The sequence below is a fragment of the Charadrius vociferus genome, unplaced genomic scaffold (assembly GCF_000708025.1).
Source record: "Charadrius vociferus isolate BGI_N301 unplaced genomic scaffold, ASM70802v2 scaffold736, whole genome shotgun sequence".
Classification (NCBI taxonomy): Eukaryota; Metazoa; Chordata; class Aves; order Charadriiformes; family Charadriidae; genus Charadrius; species Charadrius vociferus.
In genome coordinates, this window is record NW_009648857.1 from 377,801 (window position 1) to 389,186 (window position 11,386).

The 11,386-nt window shown below is 42.9% G+C and overlaps 1 protein-coding gene across 1 annotated transcript in view; it reads right to left on the bottom strand.

Annotated features, from left to right (window-relative positions):
• The window catches only part of ARHGAP20 (Rho GTPase activating protein 20), a 51,201-nt gene extending 42,812 nt beyond the window's left edge, over positions 1-8,389 (bottom strand). Inside the window, exon 1 of the mRNA XM_009886904.1 lies at positions 8,307-8,389. Within this exon, the coding sequence (XP_009885206.1) occupies positions 8,307-8,389 (83 nt within the window). The remainder of the gene's footprint in view (positions 1-8,306) is intronic.
• Between the last annotated feature and the right edge of the window lie 2,997 nt (positions 8,390-11,386).

Below are 11,386 nucleotides of genomic sequence, written 5' to 3' on the forward strand. Positions count from 1 at the left end.
AGATGCCTTGCAAAATACTGGACACATTTTTACTACCAGAACAAAACACAGAGGGAAGGAAGGTGGATGAAAACGCCTCAGCTCTGCTTGTTCATTCAGGTGAAGGCCTTTACCATTCTTTTCTGCATTTTCTGACTAATGCTGCCATGAAGACCTAGGATGCCCCTAGATGTACTGAGATACCTGCTCCCACAGAATGTAGTCTGTGCAGTGCACAGGCTCCCTACAGAGCGTGCAAAGACCCAAATCAGCACACTCATCCCAGTACTTACAACCACTTTCAGCTAGGACAGGGAATGGGACAGGACAGGCTGAACATGGATGTGTCAGTGGGTGACATGGAAAAATAATCCTCTTTGACACAGACCTGTCCAGTGCTGTCAAGTCATGCCATACTGGGATGCACAAAAGCACAACTCCAGGTGTTTGGGGAGCTCTTTAGTCAGTAGGAGAGCGCCTACAGAACAGAAGCACTTGCGAGGTCAGGCAGCCACGGAGATGATGTTTTTTAAGTCAGGATTTTAGGTTCAGGTAACTAAATTATACCCATGTCATCGCCTTGAGACTTACTATCCTTTATTGGATCAAGCCCCCAGTACTCAAACACTTAAGACATGGGCATAGAAGAAATCTAAAGACAAACTGTTAGTCCTGTGGTGTGGTCTCCTCACCAGCAGTTTTGTGCACCATGAGGAAGGAACTGGACCAGCAGAAGCAATGCTGTATCAGCCAAGAGGAGAGTTCAATGCGTATTTAATGCTGGCCCTTGTCAGAGGTGAGAGCACCAGAGGGTGCACATCAGCCTGCACATCATTAGAGGCTTTCTGCTTGTTTACACAAGATAAATGATCACAAAGCAGTCTGAGCGAGTCGGTCTGTGATTTCCTCAGGTATGCCGCTGCCCAAACTGCTTGGCCAGACTGTCATTTGGCAGAGATGTTATTGTCTAAAATCAGGGATACACAATGGCTGGACAACAGCTGCATTCTGCCAGACCTCAAGGCCTAATCCAAAAAGCCGCCAAAATGGGCCACAGCCAAAAGCACTTGTGGGCAGCGAGACATCTGGACAAGCAGAGTCCTGCGCTCATCCCGACGAGCAGTGCCCCTCACTGTCTTGTCTTAAAACTGTCACAACTCTATCCAAAGAGGAATCGGCTTAAAGCGCTGGTGTTAAACTATTAGTCGTTTATTGTAAAATTAATCCGTCATTTAAACTCCAATCCCTTCAAAACCCTGCTTCCAAGCCTTCCTTCTAGTCCTTTTCTTTTAATAAAAAAGGCAGCATGTCTCTGAGAGCCACAGCTCATTTCGATCTCCAGATGTACAAACATCACTATAAGCCAGTTTGTATGTCATAAATGAAGAACTGATGGGTTTTATCAAAAACAAACATATGCACACATACACACACATGCTCACACACAAAACAAAACAGAAGAAGCACAGCTGGGGGACAGGAATGCCAATCTCTGAGTTAAAAGGCCATTTGAGGCCTCAGAAAGTTCACTTTGTTCCTTGTTAACAGTTAATAAAATTTTATCCCCAGCTATTACTAAGTAAAAATAACTTTTGTATTCAAGCATATGGTTTAAGGAAACAATACTCCAGTGTCATAATTAGCTTAAATCAAGCATGAATTAAAAAAACTATAAAAATGACAACTTGTACGATATCATCACAGCTTATTTTAATTATGTGCAATTCCATTAAAAAGGAAGAGCAATTTGATACAAAATAGTGGTGGGTTTTTTTCAATAAAATCACTATTTTTCTACAAATTCATGTTTCTTTACCTTACATAGGGAAACATAAAATACTGAGGGGAGAAATTTGGGGAAATTCTCCCAAATTTCTGCCCACTCAGATTAAGCATAAAATGTTAAAGCATCAGAACTTCTCATGAAATGGAAAAATCTCAGAAAAATCCTGATCAGAACTGTCGAGGCTAAATTAAATCTAAAAATTAAACTCAGAAGCAAAGAACTTTTCATTTGCTTTGTTGACTGGGTCCTTAAGAGCAGGATTTCCCCTCCATCTTGATGACTAGAAACGTGATTTCTACTGAAACTGTGAGTTTTATAACCACATGACTCCTGGAGCTGGATCTTTATGGAAAAAGCTATGAAATATCACAAGTTAAGACAAAAAGAGCGGTGCCTGTATTTAATCCCTCACATCGGGAAACTCTGTTTTGTGGCATTCTGCCTTTTTTCTTCCTTTCTTTCATAAAATGGCTCTTCTGTATTCTTGAGTGTATTGGAGTCCCTCAGACAAAAGCCATGGGGCGGCGGGTGAGGGCCACACCAGGGACCAACCCCCAGGCAGGGCCTTGGCTCCCCCAACAGCCAATTCTGCCCCAAACACTGTAAATCTTACAGTTACCCTGTTACCCCATTATCCTCTCCCCTTTTGCAGCCTTCAAGGGAACCCCCTCCCACCCAAACTGCGATACCTGCATTTGAAATGGAAGGAGCCAGGGGCAGTATCTGGCCATGATACCTCCCGTCCTGGTCTGGAGCCCATCTCTCCCCACACCACCACCCTTGGTGGTGCGTAACTGCTCCAGAGGCAAAACCCCACGCTGATCATAGGTGTACGGCAGAAATGGGCGCACACGCACACAAACACAGACAATATGGTGGCCTTTGTCTCTTGAAGCCCCTCAGGTTTAGCCACAGGGTGCCATCTGTCTCACACCACCCCAGGGCTGTGCCCAGCGGAGGGGTGGCCCCAGGCCATGCCCCACATGCCACCAGCAATGGCACCATCGATCAGCCAGGCTGTGGAGGCCCTGGCCAAGGGTCTCACTCCTCTGCCCGACAGGTTTTGCTGTGATGACTGGTGGGGACAGGTGCCCCGGTAGCAGGGTGGCCTCAGCCAGGTGGGTGCCATCCCCGCTCCACCACTCTAACAAATACTGTCATGATGCCCAGGGAGCATGTGATGGCCGAGGGGACCGCAGCTGCTCAAGGTGTACCTGCCCATAAAGGCTGCATGCTGTGATAGCCAGTAAATAAAATGGCTGTGGGGCGCAATGGGGTGGGAGGTGCTCCCCCTTGATGCCCCCGTACCGCACCAAAGTGCTGAGCCTCACCAACCAAACGCGCCTCGCAGAGATTATTTTGCTAGGTGAAATTATTTGCTACCATGGAAACAAGTGAAGAATGAGCAAAACGATTACAACTGAAATACCTACTTAACAAGTTAGTTACTTACAATGAACTTTTATCCCCTTCCTCCCCGCAATCGGATTTGCCTGAAACACCAAATACTCATCTTCCCTGTGAAAAAGAGACAGTTAAGGCCTTCTGGCAATTTACATTTATTAAAAGTCTCTATTTTTGTCTTCATCTAGTCACATAGCTTGGATCATCCACATATCTTCTGACTAAAACCCTGAAAACACAATGTCCAAGACTTTGGGAACACTCTGTATTTGACTAGCGCCAAGTGGAATGTATTACTAGATTACACATATGATCTTCGTTATCTGGGATATTTAGCATTTGGCACGGGACCACTGGAAGATAACATGCCAGAATCACTTACTCTGCGTTGGGAGAAGGAAGAGCAGCCTCCCGGCGAATGGCACAACACTGCTTTAACTTACAGAAGGGGAAAAACTACCTTGGAAACTTGTGAAATCCTCAGTTTTTACCTTTCACAGAATCACAGAATTTTCAGAGTTGGAAGGGACCTCTAGAGATCATCTAGTCCAACTCCCCTGCTAAAGCAGGATTGCCCAGAGCACGTTACTCAGGACTGCATCCAGGCGGGTTTTGAAAATCTCCAGAGAAGGAGACTCCACAACCTCCCTGGGCAGCCTGTTCCAGTGCTCTGTCACCCTAATTGTAAAGAAGTTTTTCCATGTGTTGGAACGGAACTTCCTATGTTCCAGCTTGCACCCATTGCCCATCGTCCTGTCACTGGGGACCACCGAGAAGAGTCTGGCTTTAACTTCTTCAACCATAAAAGCCGCATAATAAAATTGGATGGGAGTGACTTTTTTGGTCCTTCCTTTTCAGGTTCTTTAAAGATTTGTGCATAAAACCTTTTTAAAATTGTGCTCTTTTTTTCTTTTTAAACAGCCCCTGCTTCTAGCTTACACCAAAATAACATCATAAACATGCTTCACGCTGTAATAAAGAGTAGTTTCATTACTGATATTTTAACACCTTTCCTGTGTAGAGACACATATCTATAAATGGTCATGAGGCTCAGAAACTGTGAAATTATATTAATAAGTTTCAGCATGTAAAAATATCACTTTCAAAGATGTGGCGAGGCGTGCATTAGGAAAGGAGAAGCTGCCAGCGACTGCAACACAGAATTTGGCTGTCCCTGTGAAGTATCTGAGATGCGGGCAGAAGTCCGCCAACACAGAGCAGAATCTTGGTAGTTTGGGCTTTGTCATACAGGAAAATTGTTTTAAGGGGCAGCAGAACAAAGGCTGAAAATTTGGCTTGAAACAAGTCTTTATTATTCTATACCAATTATTTTGAGATGAGAAGACCTGATGCTTAAATCCAGGCCTCAGACATTTGTGTTTCAAGCCCATAATTTGTGTTGCACTGAAGTATACCATTAAGTTGCACAGTTTTCATTAAAGGACACCAAGAAAAAGTAAGAGGAAAATTATAACCGCGGAACAGATCCAGGGCCAAATATAGCTAACCCGAATCCTTTGCTGTTTTCATACACATTAATGGAGTTAACAATCAAACTCATTTCTCCTGCATCTGAGTATCAGCCAAGAAAAATATCAAAAGCTTACTTTTCCAAAGTATTTCTAGAATAACTTTGCTCAAAATGCTTCCAAAGAGGACATCTGATGATGTGAAACAGTCCTTACTTGCTTACTCATCACTATTTTATGAGGAAAGAGAAACTGTACATAAAAAAGGAAGAAAAGCAAGAACAGGAGGCAATGAATAGTCTGCATATTTTCATCTCTTTGGAGTAAGCACCCAAATTCCACTATAATACCTGTATTATTTACTATGTTCCTCTGCTGTCTGCAGTTACAGTCAAGTGAGGCAGACATTACCCAATGTGCCATATAGCCACCCCAGAATTCTGTAGGCCAGATATCTTGTAACTCCTTTTATACGGCTGACGTGGCAAGGCAAGATTTGCAAGGAAGGTTTAACTTTCATTAAACCAAATGATACGGCTGGGGAAGGAGAAGACACAAGCTTTTAAGCACACAAGATTTTCAGATTTGCGTCTTTGAGGACTGAAGAAGAGGACAACAGCACAAACAAGCATCTGCTTTTTTCAGCTAGATCATCTTGCCTCACTTATGTCCTTATGCCATCACAGCTACAACACCACTACCATTAAAAAACCTGAATCCTCTGAATGCTAAAGAACCATCTCCAGATGTCAGAATGGTTTCTTTGAATAAATACCATCAATAAACTTTAAAATGCCCCAAAGTAAGTCTGTCCAAAATGTGTGCCACCACATTTTATGCAAGTACCCTGTATATAAACCAAGGACACCTGACATATAAAGTGGTATAAAAATACAAACTGACTTGTGCTTTTAAGTATTTCCTGCCCTTTTAAACTTTGCACTTGTTCATTAATTTCAACAAATATTGAGGTGAACCAGCTGCTGAGGTGAGAGGATTCATATAAATCCCTCACAGATGTTTGCAAACTTCAGATAGGAGCTTTATTATCTACAAGTCATTAATCAACCATTAACAAGTAAGTGTTATGGAGTCCCAGTATTCAGGTTCACTGCCAGAGTAGAATAATGGATTTTGCAGGCTGGCTGTGTCTACAAGAAGGGGAACTAAGAGCTGAGACAGGTCTGAGATAAAACATTTGGAGGAGATTAGAAAACATGAGAAGTCATTTTGTTGCTCTTCAGTTCGCCTTACTAAAAAGCACTTCACAAGAGTTAAGCATTTACACAACAAACTGAGTGGAAAGTTCAAACTCATCCATCAGTTTGGTGATGAAGAGGAATGTGTCTTTCACAGCCAAACAAGGAAGTCAGGCACAGGTGAGAATTACTGCTCTTGTGAACAATAATAAACACCATCCAAAGTGTTACTCTCTAACTGCTAGACTTTGAAGCTACAAAATCACCTGCTCTGGCTCCGGGGTCCTCAGACTTCACCCAGTACATCTCACTACAGCCATAGACTTCAGTTCAAAACAACAGGAGCATCGGAACTGTTGCATGCCACAGGCAGAGGACAGACATGACTGCGGCAGCATCCATCAACTGTGAAAGCAGCAGGGTCCGTCGGATACGCAGAGAATTGCCCTTACTGCAGAACACGGCAACATTTCCCCTTCTTCAGTCCTCTCCACCACAAAGTTTTTGCCAACTGGCCTTACAAAAAAATCCTTCCACACATCCGATCTCGAAATAATTCTGACCTGGACTATACAAGTAAGACATATTTACACTTAAGAAAGCATAAAATTCTTTGAGTGAGTCACACTCATACATACTGAGTGTGTATCCCACTCAGTGGCTCTCCAGCTATGTCCGATTTCTGATACTTACACAGCAGGCAATAAAACAAACCAAAAAAAAGTAGAATTGAAGAAAAATGTTCATGTCTGAACCCCAGCAGGCAAATAACAGAAGACTGAAATATAAGTATCAAATATAGTTCATTCTCTTAATATCCAGGCGCAAACCTTAAGACAGCTTGTAGGGAAGACATTATGGAGACACAGGTGTATAAACTGCAAGAAACCCTACAGTCCAAGGGCTGAGAGATCCCATCTCTTGTTCCCTGTACTCTCCAGTTATTGCTACTCCCCACACTAATAGTTCATCTCTAATTCCACAACCTCCATTATGAATGCATCATCTATGCCCAAAAGGTGGTATCACAATTATGAACATAGCTACAGATATAATGAAGAAATAATAAGAAATGAAGAATAAATATAGTAGTACAGACAATCTAAACAATTTCAGTATTCTCATGAAGGGGTTACAAAATACCCATTCAGACTTTGAAGACCTGGAAACAAAGTCAGAGAGAGGCCACAGGAGAAGTTTTACAGACAGAACCAGAACACGTTGCTGGCTCTCAGTCCTAGGCTCAGGCCACTAGACTACACAAAAAGGTGCAAAAGCCTTTAGGAATTCATTTCTAAGCTTCCTCTTTTATGTCATAGCCAGAAAAAAGACCTGCAAGTAGTTTCAACTCATTTTCCTTTCCTATTTTGCAGCTCCGATGTTTTCACAGAATACTTTCACAGGTTTCTGAAATACTGTGGAATTCTGCATGATGACAAATATGAAACCAGGTATTAGTTAGATCAAACACAAAGAACTTTCCAAAGCTCACATACTGATTACTTAACACACCACAGAGTAGGAAAAAATATTCCTTACAAAGCCATACTTTAATTTCCCTCAACAATGTTTCTTCGTAAAGAGCTTTACACAGCTGGAAGCATTAACAGCCTACCAGATGGTTCACTTCTCGATAAACACTTATGTTTTGTAAGTTTAAAGTCTAATGAACTGCAGTGCAGGAAGACAAAAGTTATGTATGCAGAGTGGTTCAAATGGCAGGTCAGGGCTGGGGCTGGACAGGGGACCAGCTCCATAGAAATTCCCGCTTCTATGGTAGCTTTATGTTGGTGTAGGAGAGGCAGGAGGAACCGCTGATCCTGGCAGAAGATGAAGACAAAAAATGCTGAATGCTTCACACCCGCACACACCCACATACACAGCCCGGTAAGCTGCTAACGATGGACGGGAGAAGACCGTGACCACCAGACCACCATTGTCCTAAACCTGCAGGTGCTTCCAGAGCCCCAGAGTGCCTGTACCATGCTGCAGTCCATGACAGAAACTTAGCTCAAATTAAATGGTACAAGCCCGCAATAAACACTCCTGAGTTATGCCCGGCACTGCGTAAGTGTACAACGCAGAAAGTAGGGAACATTCACCTTCTTCTGCCCATGCCATCTCCCCAGCAGGCAATCATAACCTTTTAATTAGAACCAAACAAATCACCAATTAATTAGAACTGAGGAGCCCAAATGTTGCAAGCCCGGTTGCAAACTGGGGAGCAGCTCTGCTTGCCCATTTGGGTATAAACAGCTTAGTGTGGCAGCACTGGGGAAACCCCTTCTAGGAGATCAGCGGGCGTCTGGGCTGGGTCTATCCCATCCTTCAGCAGGCTTTATATTTGTGCAGCTCCCCACTGGGGTGGATTGTGGGTGATGACCTGGTGTGGACAACAGCTCAAAAACATTTCAAGTTTGGGGCTAAGAAACTGCAAAACAGGACAGCCAGCAAAACTCACTGACTCACCTCGAGACCGATCGAGATCTGTTAAGTGCTTTGACAAAGATCAAAGATGGTGCAGACTGGCGTCTTTGGGCCAAACTCTTCATTTTCTGATTGGAAAGAGAAACAAAATGAAATCATAGGTGAGATTTGGAACAATATGTGCATGCATACAGAGTTGTCACAGCCAGACTCCACATGGGATAAAGGCTGAGTTATTGCCATCAGCGACCCTGGAGGGGGAAAATGGTTGTAAAATATCACATACTGAGAAAAAACAGGAGCATGACCAAAAAGGCAGTGATAATGAAAAGCTGATAATTGGTGTCTATACACAGATACCTGAGGAGCACTGCACACATGAAGTAAACACCTAGAGCTTGCCCTCAACCACATTTTGTCCCTTCATAATCTATTGTACTTTAAATTTAACAAATGATTAGCTGGTGGTTCAAATTTCAAATGCTTGATACATTTCTGTGTCAGGTCTGACATTTACCATAAATTATGGTTTGGATTCTACCCACCTACCCCTACATGCTCCATTGGGCCATCTTTTTTTCCAAATCTTTAGAGATGAGGGCATTTTCCTTCCCTACTAATCTAGCTGGAGCATTACGTCTTGTCTCTCAGTAGTCAATAATGATGGATTTTTCATTCCTGATTACGTATGGGACAAAATAGGAAAGTGAGAGGCAGGGCAGTTCTTAGCACAGACTAGGAAGGGAATGGGAAAAAGGAGACACTCAAAGACAGGTAACGCAGCAGGAAAAAAAGGACAAAGTATAGGGAAGAGAAGAAAATGTCAGTAGCTATCAAGGGAGCATCGAATCCTATTGAGTGAAGTTGAATACTACAATAAAAATACCGAGCAAGTAAACAACACTGTTTTGCCCGGAGGTAGAAATTTTCAAAAGCACCCACAGGAGACAAAACCACACATTTCCCTGAACAGGAATGTATTCACCACTCTCTGCTTTCCCTCCTGCAGCCAGAAGCAGGACGAAGGAGTCCTGGCCCTAACTTTGGAGCTGCTCTCTAGAACCGGTTGTGCAGCCTGCTGCCAAGGTGCATGACCTCTCCTCTCCTTCACTGACCCTCCACCAGAAGCCACAGAAGTGGCTGTGACTTTATTTAGCTCAAACAGTTTTCAGAATAAACTGGTGAACAAAAGGACCAGGGCTGAACTCCTCCTGAGACCCCGACAGGACAGTTTCCAGCGCTGGAGCCATCCCTTATACCACTGAGAGCCCACAAACAGGTGAACCTTTGACAGTCATGAAGTCGCTGTTCTCAGCTAATCACAAAGCAAGACTTTCTTTCTTTCTTTACACTAAAAATAACCACTGACTACCAGGAACAGATACGTTAGGCAACAACTGATTCTTCTGCCAAAGCAAGTGCTGGATGTGGCACACATTTTGTTTGGGCAGGTGCACAGTGTGCTCCCCTCGGAGAAATTACAGTATTACGTGCTTTACTTGCTTTTGACAAGTGTATTTTTTTTACTTATTGCAGGGCATTTGTTATTGTGTCATTTTTTTTTGTTCCCCCTTTATTTATGTAGAGCACGCTTGTTTGTTTTGTCAGATACTCAGTTACAGCTATTGTGCAGCAATTGTTATAAATTCAAATGTGTAATTTCAATTCACCTTTAAAAATTATCCCAGCCTCCCTCTTCCTTTCATCAAAAAACAACCTTCTCAAGACTGATAAATTAAGCCTGGGAACGTGTAGATGTCTTCTATGTGATCAGAAAATAACTGGATAATAATTTAATGGATTACTAACAATATAGATAGCCATTTTTTTGCTAGTTTTGAGGAAAAAAAAGAAAGAAAATACTTTGCTAAATTTTTCTAGTGAATGAAATCAGTTTGGCTTACTGCTAGCAAATCTGAGAATCACAGAATCACAGAATGGTTAGGGTTGGAAGGGACCTCTGGAGATCATCTAGTCCAACCCCCCCGCCAGAGCAGGGTCACCTACAGCAGATTGCACAGGACAGCGTCCAGGCGGGTTTTGAATGTCTCCAGAGTGGGAGAAGCTATTAGCATTTTAAAAAGTAGCATATCTACAAATATGAAGGCAAAAAGAAACCTGTGTAACAATGCAGTCTGGCAGTCCTACAGAAGACAAGCCACAGACTTCCCCCCAGTCAGCTTTTTTTTTTTTTGTAGGAGTTTATATAAAGCATCAACTCCCAATTGGAAATTTACTGCAAGTCTGATTATTGGGCAGGTGGCTTTCAGGGGGTGGTTAAAACTAGAGCATCTCAGCTCCTGCGAATGCAGCGGAGGTTTGGTTATCTTAAATCCTTTGGCTTCTCAGGTCTGAAAAGGAAGCCACTGAAAAAATGAAGCATTTTAAAATCTCTCACAATCATGGCAATTTTTTTCAAGCCCGGGTTAGCAGCACTGAATAGTGCATGTCGCAGTGAGATTCGAGTTGACTTAAATATCTGAGGACCAAGGTAAAGACTAGGACTACAGCAAGTTTAATAAGAACTCGAATGACTAGTAGAGAGTCAAACAATAATTCAGGTTGGAGGGGATCCCAGGAGGTCTCTGGTCCAGCCTCTGGGGACCTGCTGAGAGCAGGACCCGTTGGAGCAGGCTGCTCCACACTGCCTCCAGCCCAGGGCTGAGTTATCTCCGAGGATGAGATTCCACAGCCTCTCCGGGCAACATTTTAATACAGCCATTAAGCAAAGCTTAACAAAAAAGAACCTTAAAACATAAAAAGATGCCTGATGAGATTTGGAAAAGGAAAATTTTCACAGCAAAAGTGAAGTGAGTCAGGTCAGCTGTATGTAAATAAAAACATTACACAAGAGGCATTGACTACAGACAAAAAGATGGGTTTGGGGTCTTTTTTGCTATGTACAGAGTTTGAGAAAATAAAATAAGTGACCATCATCATAACTTGAACTGATTTACTTTTAGAAGGAAGAGGAGAAATTCATTTTTGGCGAAGTTGGCCCCGGATGCCTGCTGTCCTCAGTTTCACTGTGTTTACATGTGCAAAGATGTCACCCTGGCAATGCGAAGAAGAAGAGATACATCCTGGACAGCTGTAGTCAGAGCAGATGTTTGGGAGCTAAA